The sequence below is a fragment of the Sarcophilus harrisii genome, chromosome 1 (assembly GCF_902635505.1).
Source record: "Sarcophilus harrisii chromosome 1, mSarHar1.11, whole genome shotgun sequence".
NCBI lineage: Eukaryota > Metazoa > Chordata > Mammalia > Dasyuromorphia > Dasyuridae > Sarcophilus > Sarcophilus harrisii.
Genome location: NC_045426.1, coordinates 512,850,211 through 512,869,343, shown reverse-complemented (window position 1 = coordinate 512,869,343; position 19,133 = coordinate 512,850,211). Strand labels below are relative to the sequence as shown.

At 33.6% G+C, this 19,133-nt stretch overlaps 1 protein-coding gene across 2 annotated transcripts in view; it reads right to left on the bottom strand.

Annotated features, from left to right (window-relative positions):
• CDH7 (cadherin 7) overlaps positions 1-19,133 on the bottom strand; it is a 212,836-nt gene that overhangs the window by 48,649 nt on the left and 145,054 nt on the right. For both annotated transcript variants that reach the window (XM_003760086.3, XM_031946685.1), the window contains exon 7: positions 10,656-10,909. In XM_003760086.3, the coding sequence (XP_003760134.1) occupies positions 10,656-10,909 (254 nt within the window). The remainder of the gene's footprint in view (positions 1-10,655; positions 10,910-19,133) is intronic.

Here is a 19,133-nt window from a genome sequence, read left to right as displayed (position 1 = left end):
ATCTCCCAAAGGTTAACTCCACCTTCTGGAGGGAGATGGATTCTGGGTTATCTCCCAGAGTGCTCTCTGGTCCTAAGGGAGGTGTGAATTCAGATTTCATACTAGCCCTGAACTCTCCCAAAGGTATGAACTCCATTGAGTACTTAGATACTTATGAGCTCTCTAAAGGTGTGAACACAAGCATTGTTTCTATCAGTTGTACTTAGTACCTAGTTCAAGTTCTGGCCCCAAATTACTCTTTCTAAGATCAAATCAACTCCATTGGCTTAACACTTTGTAAAGATTCCAACATCTCCCCTTTTCTTTTGATTTAGAACATAGGTGATCATAACCTTCTTGACTTCTTAAGGAGGTAAGAACTCCAAAAAAGTGATCATACCTTCCCTGACATCTCAGGAAGGGAGATGAAAATACCAATAGAAAATCAAATCAGATTAGCGGGTTTCTTGAGGGGCTCACTTGAAACAAGGTGTACATAAATCTTTCAATATGGTAGGCATTACATATAGTTACATAAGCACACAGCAATATAACACAGGCTGGTAGTGATGTAACAAACAACATGAATTAACATGAGAATTTACATATTTACACATTGTCCATTAGTTCATGTGCCAGGAATCCAATGATTCCTGTAAGCTTTGAGGTAAACAATTTTTCATAACATGAATCAACATACAGAATTATACATCTCCATAAATCCTAAAAATAGTCCCAAAGAAATCCATTGTCCATTAGTTAACGTGCCAAGAATCCAATATCAACCATGCTCTTTCAGTATTAGATGTTTCTTGAATCTTCTTTGTTTTGAAGAACTTGCAACAGTCTCTTCTTATGTTAGAAATTCAATGATTCATAAAGATTTTAAAGTTCTTTTAACAGTTTCATTGTCAGCCATGCTTCTTCAGTGTCAAATGTTTCTTGAATCTTCTCCTTTGTTTTGAGGTCTTTCTCTTTATCATCTGGTAATTATATTGGAGCTGTTTGCACTGAACATTGCCCAGTTTGGTAAAAAGGCCTGTATTCTCCCCAACTGTAATCCTGATTGCTTTTCTGTTGGTTGATGACATCAGAGTCCTGAATTTCTAAAGACTCTCTGGGTGTAACCTCAGCTGCTATCATGCCCCACCTGTCCTTTGATTGATACTTAGGAGCTGGGCCTTGCCTTTCACTTCTCTGAGTCAATCTACATTCAGAAGCCCAGTGAAAGCCTTGATTGCATTTTTGGACATGGAGTTTTGGGTTTTCTCTCACCCTGTCTTCTCATTCTATCTCCATATCTGCATTGGGCCCTCAAATGTCCAACTTTTCCACACTGAAAACATCGACGAGTTTCTCTAGAATTCCGTTGCCAAGAAGGACCCTGTTTTTCCATGTTCATCATAGTTTGGGTATAATAAGTATTTGTGCCCACTGTGGCACAGCGCCTTATGATCTCCTCTAAAGAAGCATCTTTGTCTAGTCCCCATATAATTCTTTTGCAAATTTCATTGGCATTTTCCTTAGCCAGATGTCTCGTCATTATTTCTGCAGCAGCATTATCTCCAATGGTTCTGATTACAGCTGTTTGCAAACGTCTCACAAAATCTGCAAAAGGTTCATTGGGACTTTGCTCTATTTTTGTGAAAGCTTCCCCTCAATCTTTTTGTCCCGGGAGGGAACACCAAGCTTTTATTGCAACTTTAGAAATCTGCTCATACGCTATTATGGGATAATAAATCTGTTCTGAATTCTCTGCATACTGACCTTCACCAGCTAGTTGGTCAAAAGTGATTTGTTTAATAGTTCCTGTTTGCCTATTGCACTGGGCTTGAAGTCTACATAATTCATGATACTCTGAAGCATATTTTCGCTATGGATTTCTAATCATTCAGGGTTAAGATTTCATAAGACAAATTATCTAGCAACATCTTTACATAAGATGATGTAGCCCCATAAAGAGTGCAACCCTTTTTCAAATCTTTAAGTTTTTCTGAATTAAAAGGAGTGTATTGTCTCTTTTTTTGACCTGAAGAGTCAATCGTTTCCATTACAGGATATTCATGTATAACATCAGATATATCTTCTCCTTTATTTTTTGCTTTAATTAATGCTTCTTCTAATCTTGTCATATTCTGCTTCACAGGAGAAGCTGCCTCTCTCTCTTTCTCTTCTTCATTAGATGAAGAATGATCTAATTCCTCCTGCTGTGAAGTATCACACTCAGGATTGTACTTAACTCCATTATCTGAATTTTCCTGCTTATCACCTAGTTTAGTTGGCACTTTATTCTTTTTCATTTTAACACTTAAATAACTTCTTATAGCCAGTTGTATTAAATTGTAAGTATTAAATGTTTTTAGAAATTGAATTGGGGCCATTTTTATTACAGAATTGACAAAGATCCTTTCCTACTAAGTTCCATTTATCTAGATCTAATTCTTTCTCCAGAGAGAAACAAGGACAAATGTTCTTAACAGTTCGTAAAAACTCAGTAATCTGCTCCATATTTATAATCAAACCTTCACTTTCCATAACTTTAACAATGCTCTCTAAACATTTTCCTTGTACAGAAACAGAAGGCTGTTTTCTAAAGATCTGTTCCATCTTAGCTGAAATTCTATTTTAATTCTTTTAACACAATTTCTTTGTTGTACTCAACTCTAATTTCTGGGTTGAAGAGACTTTTCCACTCAAATCAGGATCGAAGCTTTTCCACTGAAATCAGCTGAGGGTCCTGTCAGTCCCACCTTCAGGGCGCCAAAATGTGAAGGTTTTCCGGAGGCAGCCTTAGTCTCAGTTGAAATAAATAATTACTCCAAAATCGCAGCCAGCTGATAAAAATGCAAACATTTATTTCTCCTTCCAAATTAGCCCAGTTAGTTCAGAGACCTATCTCTCTGCCTGGCTCCAAGAGATTTTGCAGCTTTGTCCTTGACTTCTGTTTCTCTTTCTTCAGCCTCCAGTCAGCATCAAGTTGGAAGATGCAATGAATCTCTCTGTACCTCCAGTCAGTTCCACCAGAAGTACTAAAACCAAGCTTCAAAAGCTCCCTATATTTATGTGATCTCCCAAAGGTTAACTCCACCTTCTGGAGGGAGAAAGATTCTGGGTTATCTTCCAGAGTGCTCTCTAGTCCTAAGGGAGGTGTGAATTCAGATCTCATACTAGCCCTGAACTCTCCCAAAGAAGTGAACTCCATTGAGTACTTAGATACTTATGAGCTCTCTAAAGGTGTGAATAAAAGTATTGTTTCTATCAGTTGTACTTAGTACCTAGTTCAAGTTCTGGCCCCAAATCACTCTTTCTAAGATCAAATCAACTCCATTGGCTTAACACTTTGTAAAGATTCCAACAGATATGATTTTTCTTGTGCACTATAATTGTGAAAATATGTATAGAAGAACTGCACATGTGTAACATATATTGTATTACTTGCAATCTAGGAGAGGAGGTGAGAAGGAAGGAAGATTTGGAACATAGGTTTTGCAAGGGTGAATGCTGAAAATTATCTCTGCATGTATTTTGAAAATAAAAAGATTTATTGAAAAAACGAACAAAATGTAAAAACCATGACAAAGAAAAAAAATCAAAACAACAACAAAAAAAAAGTAAGAATAATATGTTTCAGTCTGCATTCAAAGACCATGGTTCTATCTCTGTATCTCAATAGCATTTTCCATCATGTATTTTTTGAAATTATCTTAGATAATAGCCCTTCTTAGATAAGGAGAGCAAAATCTATCAATGTTGATAATCATACATTGTTGCTGTTACTGGGTACAATATTCTCCTGGTTTTATCTACTACACTCAGCATCAGTTCATATAAGTTTTTCCATTTTTTTTCTGAAAACCTGCCTACTCATCATTTCTTATAGAACAATAGTATCTATTCTTATAACACTACATCTTCAGCCATTTCTCAATTGATAGCCATCCCCTCAATTTCAAATTCCAATTGAAATTGCTACTGCAAAGATATCTCATATATATTCTTGTACATATGAGATCTTTTCCCTTTTATATGATCTCTTTGGAATGCAAGGAGTACAACATTACAGCAGTGATATTGCTAGATCAAAGGGTTTACAGTTATATAGTCCTTTGGGTATATGTTCAAATTGCTTTCCGGAATGGTTAGATCTCCCACAATATTTCCAAAATTTATTATTTTCCTTTTCTGTCATTTTAGTCAATCAATTCTTTACCATCTTAATTGAGCAGCATTATATTCAAGACTTCCTCTAATTTTTTTTTTTTAAATCACTGCTGTGTAAAATTCTTAGTTTGGTTTTCTTGGGGTCTCTGGGGCAGCTTTCCTTTCAGTTCAGTAATCACCACAAGAATAGCCAGATGTTAAAGTCCAAATCCTTTATTATCTATTTCAAATTCTTGTCTCCTTGCCTGGGGCTTCAGCTTGCTTTCTTAGAAGCCTTCCTGAGTCTAGAAGTGCAGGAGGCCAGGCCAGCCACCAGTGACTGACTTTAGATGGAGTTATATCTCTCTCTCCTTCACTCCAAGAGCTTAAGTTCCTGCCTCCGGTTCTTTTGTCTTCCCTGCCTCTGAATCTGTCTGAGTTTGTCCAAGTTTATTTGCTTTCTTATCATAGGTGTGAATCTTGTAGAACTATATTAAGTACTAAGTACATGAACTGAACTAGAGAACTATTAAGCACCATGCTAAACAACCACTGTCTCTATCAATTCCACTGACTGAACACCTTGTAAGAATCCTTGTTTCAGAATTCTGGCCCATATCACAGCTGTTCTCCCAAAGAGATCTTAAAGAAGAGAAAGGGACCCACATGTACAAAAAAGTGTGTGTGGCAGCTCTTTTTATAGAAGCTAGAAACTGGAAATTGAATGGATTTCCATCCATTGAAGAAGGCTGAATAAATTGTTGTATATGAATGTTATGGAGTATTATTGTTCTGTAAGAAATGACCAATGAGATGATTTCATAGAGGCCTGGAGGGACTTTCAAGAACTGATGCTGAGTGAAATAAGCAGAACCAGAAGATCATTACATGTGGCAATAACAAAATTATATGGTGATTAATTCTGATGGATGTGGCTCTCGTCAACAATGAGATGATTCAAACCAGTTCCACTTGTTCAGTGAAGAAGAGAGCCATCTACACCCAAGGAGAGGACTGTGGGAGCTGAGTGTGGACCACAACATAGCATTTTCACTCTTTCTGTTATTGTTTGTTTGCATTTATGTTTTCCTTATCAAGTATTTTTTTCTTTCTATGTAGATCCACTTTTTCTTGTGCAGCAAAATAACTGTATAAATACATATACATATCTTGGATTTAACATATTTAACATGTATTGCGCTACCTGCCATCTAGGAGAGGGAATGAGGGGATGGAAGGGAAAGGGGGAACAGAAGATTTTGCAAGGGTCAGTGTGGAAAAATTATCCATGCATATGTTTTGTAAATAAAAAGCTATAATAAAGAATAAATAAAAAACCTCACTGCTGTTCAGAGCTTTGACATCATGTTTCACCCTAATTGATTTTGGCAGGCAAACTAGAAAACCTCTAGCATTCCTGCCTGGATCCTGCTTGTCTTTTGTTCCTTTTAATCTCATTTTTGACTATTTGGCTCATCCATCCCCTCCCTCCCAGCTTAATCACACACTTCCAATTCCTTTACCTATAACCTTTTGCTCTAATCATAGGAAGTCCTAGTTTCTAATATGAAAAACACTATTTATATTTTTTTCTCTGATTTATTCATTTTCTAGTTTTGAAGTAACTTTTCTTTATAGGCAGGTTCTTCCTAATACTATTATACCTAAATATTCAACTGTATTGCCTCAATAATCTGGACATTCCCTTTATAGAAACAGATACCAATCCATCTCAGGTCCTAAAATGGCCATGTTTTGTGAAGTCTGGGTTAGCACTCTGGATGCCTTAGAATCAGCCAGAGTCAGGATAAGCCAAAGTCCTTGGTCTTTATTCTTGGTCTTTAGGGGTAGAAGTGAAGGGGATGGATGAAAGATCTCCAAGATCTTCTTTCTCCTCATCTGCCACTAAAGTGACTCTGGCTTGTCTTACTCCACCCCCTAATCCCTCCCACAATTCTCTGTATACACCAAAAGATTGAACCAGCACAGAATAGTGGGAAGGGCCATTTTCCAAGCATATACTAATAGAGTATTGTTCAATCAGTAATCAGCCTTAAGTGCTCAGTTGTCTGACCCCAGTGCATAAACTCAGAGTTTCAGCCCTTTACAATATTTTACCAACATGCTTGATGGTTTCCTTATTTTCTTTGGACATCATAAGAGTATTAGTAGAGGAGCCGGGCTGTCTGTGTATTAACCCTTTGCTAGCCACAGCTGTCCCATCTTTTCTTCTAATCACACATTTCTCAGATGAAATCATTTTAGGGTTTACTCTTGATAAAAGGTCTTCTTCAGAATATTACTGCCCTATAATAAGTGGTGAGGAAGACACTCTCAGAAAAACCTGGAAAGACTTACATGAACATAAGTTCATGAAGGTGAAATGCACAGAACTAGTAGAAGATTGTATCCAGTAACAACAATATTGTATGATGATTTACTGTGAATAACTTAGTTATGCTCAGCAATAAGATTATCCTATACAATTCTGAAGGATTTATGATGAAAGGTATTGTCCATCTCCAGAGAAAGAAATAGTGAAATCTGAATACAGATTGAAGCAAACTTTTTCTTTATTTTTCTTGTGCTGTTATATGGTCTGTTTTTCCCCCCACAACATGATCTACATGGAAATGTGTTTTGTATGTCTGTCTGTCTGTCTCTCTCTCTCTCTATATATATATATATCTATCTATCTATCTATATATATATATATATATATATATATATAACCTATATTAAATTGCTTTCTCAATGAGAGGGATAGGAGAGGAAAGGAGACAATCTGAAATTCAAAATTAAAAAAAAAGTTAAAATTATTTTTACATACAATATGGGAGGGGGATATAAAAAAAATTTCCTTCTCATATCTCTCCATGGCCCTCTGTGAGATACTCACTTTGAATTTATTTGGTGATAGCTATTCTATGAGTCACTGCCATAAAGCAATATCAGTGGAATGATGTTATTTAAAAATATGAATCTTGTTTCCATGGGAAGTCTGGGTTATTAAAGGAGCTTTACAATTTCTTAAAGAACATACTGAATTCTGCTATAATGATGCCATAATAATAACAGCTCATTTCTCTATGTCCTTTTATACTGTACAAAAGCACCTGGCCACTAGCAGACTCATCAAAATAGATTTGAGAAGTTCTATGCAATGATTTTCCTGTGACTGTGTGTAGTTGAAAAAGTGCTTGTGTTGAGTTCAGAAGATCCAGATTCTTGTCCTGATTCTGACATTTACTAGCTATATAATCCTAGACAAATCCTTTAATCTTTCATCTCATTATTTTCTTCATCTCTAAAATAGAGATAAGCATGCCTATGCTACCTATATCAAAGACTTATGAGAAAACGTTTCCTAAAACCTAAAATGTACTATAAATATCTTGTGATGGTTAGAACTTAATTTATTCTGACCTTCTTTTTGATATATGCTATGGGTAGGGGTTGTTTCAGAATACTTTGTCAATATTTATCTCTTTGCCCCTTGAGGATAACATATGAAAGAATAACAGAGTAGAAATCCAATAATATAGAAGGAAAAGAAAAGTTAAAATTCAGTAAACAGAAAAGAATCATGAGTTTGAACAAGGGCAAATTTCAAACAAGAGGACAAGGGTAGAAATTTCTTATTTATTGGATAAAATCTATTTATCATCACTAGTACTTATCTTCAAAATTAGTTTAACCTAAATATTTAACCTAAAAAAACTGCCAGAGAGTGGAGAGGGCTGTATTTCTCTCCTGATCAGATGACATCTGCAATATGATGTTAAGTTTTAGGCAGTGAATTTTTTTAAAAGAATTCTTTTTTTACAAGAACATGGAACTGTGTTTGGTTAGTCTGGAAAAATAAAGACCCAATATAGGGCAGGTGTGTATTAGGAAGTGAGGAGGATGGTAATTTTTTTGAAATGATTGGAAAGCTGTCACATCAATCAATATTTACTAAGCATCCATTATGGCTCAGGCACTGTTTATCACATGGAAGAGACATTAATATTATTTTGAGGCAAATTTTAAATTAATACAAGAAAAAAATTATACCAATAAGTAGAGCACTCAGAATTAGAAATTATTGTTTAGAATCGATATGAGTTAATAGAAAACAATTATTTTTCCCTCCCTCCATTTTCTATACCATATAATACCTATTCTAAATATTATAGTTTTCTTGTCATGTAATAAAATAAGAAAAAGAAGAGCAACTAATCAATACTATACAACTTAAAATGAGTCAGCCATTGTCAGCAATATAATGATCCAAGACAATCCCATAGGATTCAGTGAAAAGAACTGATGGTACCTGAATGAAATCAAAGCATAATATTTTTATCTTCCTTCCTCCCTTCTTTCTTTCTTTCTTCCGTTACTCCTTTTCTCCCTTTGTATCCTTCCTTCCTTCCTTCTTTCTTTCCTTGCTCATTCTTGCTTTTTCCTTCTTTCCCTACTTCCTTTCTTCCTTTTAAAGTTTTCTTTCACAAAATGACTAACACAGAAATATATATTTACATGATTTTACATTTATAATCTATATTATATTGTTTTCTTTTTCAGGAAGGGGAAAAGGAAGGAAGGGAGGGATGGAAGTTGTAACTCAAACCTTTAAAACATAATGAATATTTAAAATTGCTTTATATGTAATTGGGGAAATAAAATACTATTTAAAAATAACAATAGCTAACATTTATATAGCACATACTATGTATGTCAGACAGTGTCCTAAGTGCTTTAAAATTATACAACACTTAAATAGCAAACCTAGGAGTCTACTTTCTGTCTGAGAGATTGCATTTAGCACTAGACTAATTATAATCTCAAATGATGTCTAAGTCCTGATTCCTAACTCTTCTATTTAGAGACACTACCCTCCTGGATAGCTTTGTCACTTGGGTTATGGAGAGGATGTGAACAGCTGTGAGGTACAAAATAACTTGTGTAAACTGCTTTCAACAAATAATGTCCAAATTCCCTCAACAAACAAACAAACAAACAAAAATGCTTATACCTTAGCATGATAGTGGTAATAGTGTGGTCAGATGATGTTAGAAGAATGTATTTCACTATGGTGGGGAGCAGAAATGTTAAGGAAAAAAAAAACACATTATATACTATAAACCTGGTTTACAGGTTGATATGTTCTATCTCTGGGATAAAACTGAATTCATTTTGCATGAGCCTCTTTGTCCACAAAATTGAGGCTATCATATTACAATCCTTATATGCTCCCTTTATTTGTCATATAGTTAGCTTTATATTTAAGAACAAAGAAAAAATTATACTTCCTTAAAATCAATACTCTCAGAATTACTTGCAAAGTAATGCAAATTACTTGCATATATAGAACAAACAAGCTTGTTTCTGTACAATTTTCAAGTATAATTCTGCCTCTAGCATAGAATTTTGCTTACATGAACTTATTGATTTGTTCATATATATTTATTGAATACCATCTATATACTGGACCCTCTAATGTGAAAAGATAAAATAAAGATCATTAATGATTTAATGCATGAAAATAACACACATTATCAATGGGAGGAAAATATGACAATCTTTTTTTTTTAAATAACTTTTTATTGACAGAACCCATGCCAGGGTAATTTAATATGACAATCTTTTTTGCAAGTGTAGGGACATAGCAGAAAAGACATGCCCCTTCCAATTTATATGTGTAAATATTCTAAAATTTACAGTTTGAGAGTTTTATAGCTTGAATCGCCGAAAGATTGACCAGACCAGGGTGAGACTTGATCTCAGGTCTTCCTGACTCCAAGCATAGCTCTATATATCCTATGAATCTCTCCAAAGGAACACACTGTATTTAAATATGAAAGAACATAACCTGCTTATAGTCAGGAGTTGTTCCTTTTTTGTCTTTGTACCCACTGTGTCTAACATGATGTTGGTACCAGCATTTAATTTAATTTAAATTATAAAATGCTTGTTGTATTTAAGTGAATCAAAGGATCCTTAAACGATAGATCATGTGTGTACTTTCATCATTTTCAAAAACAAAGTTGACATAATAAACTAAGCTAACCATCAAAATAAACAACTATAAAAAATGTTATTTGTCTGACAAAGTAATCCCTAATTTAAACTGTATATGGCTATCTTTTTGACACTTACATTTATTCTGGAGCTAGGATTTGCATCACCTCGCTTCTCAACAGAGTTTGTCCTGAAATAAATTCAGCATAATTGACTTAATAGGACTATGAGCTATGTTTGTAGATAGATTTCTCCAAAACTGCTATAAAATAAATGACCTTAAATAATAAGGTAACATTATTAGTATAATTATTGTTATTTTATATCATGATAATATTGTGTTTCAATGATATTGTTTCATTTGTCCTGGTTTTAAATCAGTAGACTGAAAATCTAAAAAAAAATCTGATAATGTTTATAACAATCCTCTGTATGTGCAGAATTTTGATAGTACACTAAGCTAGTAAAAACACATAACCTGGCAAAACCCATGAAACCAAAAAGAAACAGGAACAAATGATCCTGAAAATTACCTAACAGGACTGTTTGAAGAATCTGGGTCATGTGCTGTTACGGTTCCAATGATATTGCCAACTTGGGTGGCTTCAGACACCTCCATGGAATATAAACGGGAGCTAAACACAGGGGGTTCATCCACATCTTCCACAATTATCTTCACTGTTGTCATATCACTAAAGGGTCCCAGACTCAGGAAGCGAGGATCAACATGTTTATTGGAGGCTTCTATGCGCAGTGTATAACTTGTCTTGGCTTCAAAATCCAGCTCCTGTAGAGAAAGTTATTTGGAAAATTTAATTACCAATTAAATAGATGGCAGAGAAGGGCTCTTTCATTTATGAATGTCAATGAGGATATAAAGAACTTTGCCATCAAAGTACAATGTCAGCATTCAACAATAATAAATAATAATAAGGCAATAAGCATCCATGCAGCTTTCTTACCTACCAGATAATGGTAAATGTTCTTCTAGTTAAAGGCCATTGATAAGATGTAAAAAATCTTTTCCCACATGGGTATCAATGTTATATTTACCTATTATATAATTTAATTGCATTACCCTGAGACATTAAAATGAGAGTAAAATATGACATACTTTTAAGTTCAAATTTTAAAAGCCTATTCCATTGATTTTAGAGAATACATTGAGAAACTGATCACTGGGGTGCTCAGAATACTGCAGGAGATAGTGGCCAATAGCTGCAAATGAACACTGTATTATGGTTGAGAAACACAGTTTATCTTTCCTGAATAAAATACCCAAATTTTTGAAGACTGATTATTTCCCAGGTAACAGATGCAAATAATAGCTGTATACCTTAAGTTGAAATTCTCAGTAATTATCTTTGGACATTTAGGAATTAAGTAAATAGAGTTGATGACTGTGCTGAAATCTAAATCCATACCTGCCAGTAGTTTATTGAGAGTTTTATGTATGAGAAAGTTATAGTATCTATATTTCAGTAGCTCTTCTTATCCTTACCAACAAGCATTTAAAAAGTAATTAATATGTCAGGCATTATATTAAGCACTAGAGATATTGGAAAGGCAAAAATCTGTTTTTTGTCTTTTTTAGTGCTTACATTCAAATGAAAGAAAAAATAAATAAATAAATAAATAAAACCACTATGTACCTGTAAGACACAACACTTACATTCCACCCCCTCCTTTCTCTCTACACATACATATTTTAAATGGGAATGCACTCTAGGGGAGATAGACTGTTAGATAGATTCCTTCTTGGAGGAAGAGAGGAAAACCTGGTAGGGGAGGTAAGGATGGAGAAGATTTTAGATATGGCAGAAAACTAGTGGGAAATGCAATGCTGCTTGTAAAATATTTATCCCAACCAAAACCATACAATATATTAAAGGTTTTGTTTTATTCAATTGGTATTTATTAAATACATACTATGTTTCAGACACTATGTTTTTTTAAATTTATTTTTAACACACGTTGCTTTATAAATCACCCTGTGAGAAAAAAATCAGAGGAAAAGGGAAAAACATGAGAGAGAAAAATAGAAAAAAGAAGTGAATATTGCATGTATTGATTTACATTCAGTCTTCTAAGTTCTTTTTCTGGATTCAAATGGCATTTTCTATCCACAGTCTATTGGGATTGTTTTTAATCAGTGAACCACTGGGAAGAAGCGAGTCTTTCATAGTTATTCATCACACATTCTGACTGTTATTGTATATAATGTATTCCTCGTTCTGCTTGTTTCATTCAGTATCAGTTTCATGTAAATCTTTCCAGGCTTTTCTAAAATCAGCACTGCTCATCATTTTTTACAAGACAATAATATCCCATTATCTTCATACAGTAGAAAATTTTCAGCTATTTCCCAAGTGATGGACATCCAGTCATTTTCCAATTCTTTGTTACCACAAAAGATTAAAGATATTTTAATAGAATAACAAGCATTGAGATCATATATCTTTCTTCAGGATTCAAGGAATTATGTGTAAATTTGCCCTTAATAATGATAACAATTCTACCTTTTCTAATGTATGTAGAATAAGTGGTGATGACAGCTTTTATTGTTGTCTAATTCAAGGTTGCCCCTAATAACTGCTCTAATAATGTCATTTATCTCCAGTGATAACAAAGAACTAAAGCTAGAAATGAATAAATGAAATTTTGGTAAATATAATGTCTTTTTATGTTAATTTTTCATAAAAATTGATAAAGTGTTAAAGTGAAGATGAGCTAAATTATAACAATGAGAATTTTAAATTGAACATAGGCACTGATTTTCTTTTCTTTTTTAATTCAATCCAATATGATTGAACAATATCTATCAAGAACCTATTTTGTGTAAGGCAATATATGTTAGGACACTAGGATTATGGTAAAAAATGAAATTGTCTTTTTCCTCAAAGATCCCATATTCTGAGAAAATAGGAGAGGTATAGTTTTATTGATGTGTTTTATTTATATCCTGCAGTCATTTTCTTGTATTAATCTCCTTACTGCTCTTTACCATCTCCCCATTCATTAATTTAATCTTTCAATGTAAAAACAAAATAAAAACAAAAAACAAATAAAATCAAGACTTTATCAGAGAGTGCAGATTCCTACTTCTCTATGGAGAAAAGGTAGGTATTTTCTGGGAACAAGAATGTCAATTACAAGTAAAGAAATATTACTGGCCTTCTAGTTTGCTTTCATTAAAATTATTTTGGTTCTTGTGTACATGGTTTACCTAGTTCCGCTTATTTCAGGGTGTAACAGTTAATGCAAATTTTCCACGTTTCTCCAATTTCCTTATATTCTCTTTTTTTTCTTATTTAATAATAAATAACTGTATAGAGCTTTAAGGTTTGTAAAGCATTTTAAAAGTTTTTCATTTTACCCTCACAACCACCCTAGAAAGTAAGTACTTATATTTATCCTCATTTTGTAGCTAACAAAATTCATGTAGACAAAGATCAATGCTTTGCTTCATATTCTCACAGATAACAAGTGTCTGACATTGGACTTGAATTCAGGTTTTTCCTAACTCCAGGTAAAACACCCTAGCAACTGTGCCACATAGCTTACTCATGTTGCATTTATCATCCAATATATTCACAATACAAAATTTGCTCAGCCCAATTATTGGCATTAAATCTTTTTAATACACAAAAAGCATGGCTATTAATTTTTGTCAAGCATTGGATCTTTCTGTCTCTGATATCTTTGAGGTATATACAAATAATACCTTTACTGAAGTCTTTGTTAAATTTGAACCCAGTCACTATTTTAATTTGGCAATGGCTAAAACATGTATAAAACTCTCCACTCATTCAGCTACTTTCATGGATCCCCCAAGTATCTTTATTTATACTATGAATGGGTAATTCGTTTTTTGTGCTCTGACATTTCACATCAAACTGTTCATTCTTGAAAACAAAATTACTTCTCTAATCTCCAAACAGACTGGCTTCATATAGAAGTAATTTCAAAGAATGTTGTTTCAACTTATGCTTTCAAATCAGTAGAAAACAACAAAAATCTTTTAGACATCTATTCAGATTTTAAACATTACCAACAGAGGTATCAAAATCTCTTTTATAACTTAAATTATGATGTATAAAAGGGACTTTAAAATTTTTATTGCAGAAACGAGTGCAGTTATTTTGTATTGACATACTTTAAAAAATACTTAAAAAGCAATGATATAAGGCCCATGCCTTTGGATGCCATTAAGTAATGAAGAAATACAAAAACATACATGGTTATGGGATGCCTAAAAGCTATTGTGAAATCAGGAATAAATAAATTTATATAATATATTATGCTTCAGAATTTTAAAATGAGATTGCTACTGCTACATATCATGGACCTTTCTCAATTTCTTAGGAATAAGTACAAAAATAGTGTTTGGGATATTAAAGAGTAATGTTAAAAAGGAGAAAGGATATAATTTTTTTCCATAACTGTTTTTTAAATTTTTTTTTTATTATAGCTTTTTATTTACAACTTATATGTATATGTAATTTTACAGCATTGAATATTGCCAAACCTTTTGTTCAAATTTTTCCCTTCCTTTCCCTCATCCCCTCCTTCCCCCCATGGCAGGTTGACCAATACATGTTAAATATGTTAAAGCATAAATGTCCTAACAGTTATTTTGCTGTATAAAAAGAATTGGAGTTTAAATAGTATACTATTAGCCTGTGAAGGAAATCAAAAATGCAGGCGGACATAGAGGGATTGGGAATTCTATGTAATGGTTCATAGTGATCTCCCAGAGTTCTTTTACTGGGAGTAGCTGGTTCAGTTCATTACTGCTTTATTGGAACTGATTTGGTTCATCTCATTACTGAAGATGGCCAGGTCCATCAGAATTGATCATCATATAGTATTGTTGTTAAAGTATATAATGATCTTCTGGTCCTGCTCATTTCACTCAGCATCAGTTCATGTAAGTCTCTCCAGGCCTTTCTGAAATCATCCTGCTGGTCATTTCTTACTGAATAACAATATTCCATAATATCCATATACCACAATTTATTTAGCCATTCTCCAATTGATGGGCATCCACTCAGTTTCCAGTTTCTGGCCACTACAAAGAGGGCTGCCACAAACATTTGTGCACATATAGGTCCCTTTCCCTTCTTTATGATCTCCTTGGGATATAAGCCCAGTAGTAACACTGCTAGATCAAAGGGTATGCACAGTTTGATAAATTTTTGAGCATAGTTCCAAACTGCTGTCCAATGTATTCACAACTTCACCAACAATGTATTAGTGTCACTATTTTCCCACATCCCCTCCAACATTCCGCATTATCTTTCCCGTCATTCTATCCAATCTGACAGGTGTGTAGTGGTATCTCAGAGCTATCTTAATTTGCATTTCTCTGATTAATAATGATTTGTAGCATCTTTTCATATGGCTAGAAATAGTTTCAATTTCTTCATCTGAGAATTGTCTGTTCATATCCTTTGATCATTTATTAATTGGAGAATGGCTTGATTTCTTATAAATTAGAGTCAGTTCTCTATATATATTTTGGAAATGAAGCCTTTATGAGAACCTTTGATTGTAAAAATGTTTTCCCAGTTTATTGCTTCCCTTCTAATCTTGTCTTCATTAGTTTTGTTTGTACAAAAACTTTTCAAATTTGATATAATCAAAAATTTCTATTTTGTGATCAATAAATGCCCAAAGTCTATCGGGATTACTTTGGATTACTGAACCACTGAGAAAAACTAAGTCATATATTTTATCATCATACATTCTTGTTGTTATTATGTGCAAATGTACAATGAATTCCTGCTGACTGTTTTGCTCAGCATCAATTCATGAAACCTTTCTAAGCCTTTCTAAAATCAGCTTGTTCATCAATTTTTATAGGTATTTCATTACCTTCATATACCACATCTTATATAATCATTCCCCAATTGATAGCCATTTACTCATTTTCCAATTCTTTACTATTACAAAAAAGAGCTGCTACAAACATTTTTGCACATGTGGTTCCTTTTCCTCCTTGTAAGATTTCCTTGGGGCATAGACAATGGCACTGCTGGGTCAAAGGATATGTACAGGTTTATAGCTCTTTGGATAATTAGATATATAATCCCTTTCTTTCCTAATTTGTTTATACTATCCTCCTTTATGCCCAAATCATGTACCCATTTTGACCTTCTTTTAGTATGGGGTGTGAGATGTAAGTCTATGCTGAGTTTCTCACATATTGTTTTCCCAGAAATGATTTTGAAATAGTGGGTGATTATTCCAGAAGCTAGAGTTGGGGATTTATCAAATATTAGATTACTATAGGCCTTAATTATTGTGTCATTGATATCTAATCTATTCCACTTAATATACCACTCTATTTCTTAGCCAGTACCAAATGGTTTTGATGGCTGCTGCTTTATAATATAGTTTTAGGTTTGGAACTGCTAAGCCACCAATCTTTTTTTTTATTAATTCCCTTGATATTCTTGACTTTTTGTTCTTCCAGATGAATATTGTCATTATTTTTTCTAGTTCTCTAAAGTATTTGTGGCAGTTTGATTGTATGGCACTGAACAAGTGGATCAATTTGGGCAGAATTGGTCATTTTTTAAATTTTATTAGCTTATTACCCATGAGCAATTGATATTTTTTCCAATTATTTATATCTGACTTTATTTGTGTAACAAATGTTTTATAATTGTGTTCATATAGTTTTGGGATTTGCTTTGGCAGGAAGACCTCCATGATCATTAAGGTGCCATCTAGTATGTACTCTATAATTCTATAATATTGCCTGCTAAATTTCAGATCCTTGGTGGGAAAGAATTTGTTAATCATTTAAAAAAGAAGTGAGGTCTAAAAATCCCTTGAGCCAGATTATAAACAGTGCTAAAGGAACCATGTCTATTGACTTGGGTCAAGTGTTTTTCTAGTCATATTGTATCAAGTTTTACTCCTAAAATCCTTGATACCATGATGTTTGTGGCTGCAGCTTCCATTACTCTGAAACAACTCTCTTTCCATAAACAACTGCCAGAGAGCTTCTTTCTGCCCCAGCTATCCCAGAAGCATCCCCAGTGAAGTTGTTTCATCCATCTTCATTGACATAGCTTACTGGTATAGGGCCAATAAAATTCCCAAGCCATGAAGGTGCTGGGCCTCTCAGATTTTGTACTTGCTGAAGACTTGAATTATTCTACTGTGAAGACTGATGGATGACTGGTTGCCATTTCAGATAGGAGTCTGAAGAAGACCTACTAAGTACCAAAGTATCTTTACTGCATATCTTTGTTGGGTTAGGACACTGAAAAACTCCTCTTTGGTTAAAATGTTCTGTGTGTCACTAGTGTCTCATTTAGTTCCAACATTAAAGAGGGTGCTGATGGCTTTAGACCAGTACAGACAACAGTGCTTATACAGCAATTAACATCTTCGAATGCAGAAAATGTGTCCTCCAGTCTTGCCCATGTGAGCACTTGAAGTCTCCAAGCTGAGATGAACTGCCATTCCCATGTTATGAATCTCAATAGCAGTTTTTTTTCCCAATATGTGAGTCACAGAGATTTCCAGAGGCTTCCAAACAGGCAAGAGATTTGGGAGTGAATTTAACATAGGGTAAAATAAATACCTGTCTACCATGTGAAGAAGGAGTGGGAACCCAATATAATTTTATCTAGGAAAATCCAATGTTCGCAAAAACATACACCAATATTCAAGAAAATTCTCTATATCAAATAGGCAATTTAAATATCTGTTGCTTTCTTCCTCTCTCCCCATCCCTTCCTCTGTGTCTCTGTCTTTGCCTGTCTTTCCTCCTATATTCTGTTATTGTTTTCTTAAAGTTTAAAACATAGGGATTTAAATTAATAAGACTTACAAAAGAAACAATTTAATAAAACTCCCTGTACTTCTCTTTCTTTTTCTTTTTTTAAATGTATGTTTAGTTTCTGGTTATTGGCCAAATGAGCTTTTATTATGTTTAACGATCTCCTTTTAGATTTAAACCTCTTTTACTGATTCATGATTTTATATTTTAGGATAGGGGCCAACTTAAATCTTTTTGGAAAGCCTCCAGATTTTTTTCTTTTCTTTCCAATAATGGTTCAACTAACTGTCCCTACTCTATTCAACAAAGATTCACCTGAATTTCCCAGCAACTTACAATTTATCAACTTCAGTAATGATTAAACTCCTAAAGCCTTCAGAGCACTATGCTGCCAGGCACTAAGGAGATACAAAGATTAAATGATGTGTTCCCCACTTTCATGATGTTCATAATTAGGTAAAGGAATATAACATCACCATAACCAGCATTTATATATTAGTCTATTATTTATAAGTACTCTACATATTTTGTTTAATTTCTTCAAATTATCCTATAATGTAGGTACTGCTAAGCTCATTTTATAAATGAGGAAACTAAAATTGATTAAGCTTCAGTGTTTTCTAAGGACAGCTTGTACTCTGAGGCACTATTCAAATACAGATATTACTTGCTCTAACTCTAGAACTCTGTACACCTCACCACTTAGAAAAACATACATAAATATGAATGCTACAAAATTACAGAGGATATGTATACAAAAGAGAATACATATTATGTTTTCTATGTACAATTCAAATGTTGTTTGATATCTAATCTGAAAAGAATCATTACTAAACAATTGTTTATGAAAGAAATTGTGGATACAGTGGCATTTCTGCTTAGTATCAAAGATTGTATTGAAATCCTTTATATAGAAAGTGAGAACTGGATTATTTAAAATGTAGCGAACAGCATGACCAAAAGAACAGAATACATGGAAATATTTTTTAAAAGACTAGGTAAAAGAAGCTGTTCTCTGCCTCGTTTCCTACTTAAACTTAATTATTGAATGGGAATTGCCAATCGAACTGAGACCTTGAAAAGATCTTAGTTTAAAAAGGACAAGATCTTCCATTGCAACTGGGGCCATCTCCAATCTTCCTAATCTATATCTTGCTAGTGAACATGAATATGAACAAACAATTTTAAGATGAAATTAAAACCATCTATAGTC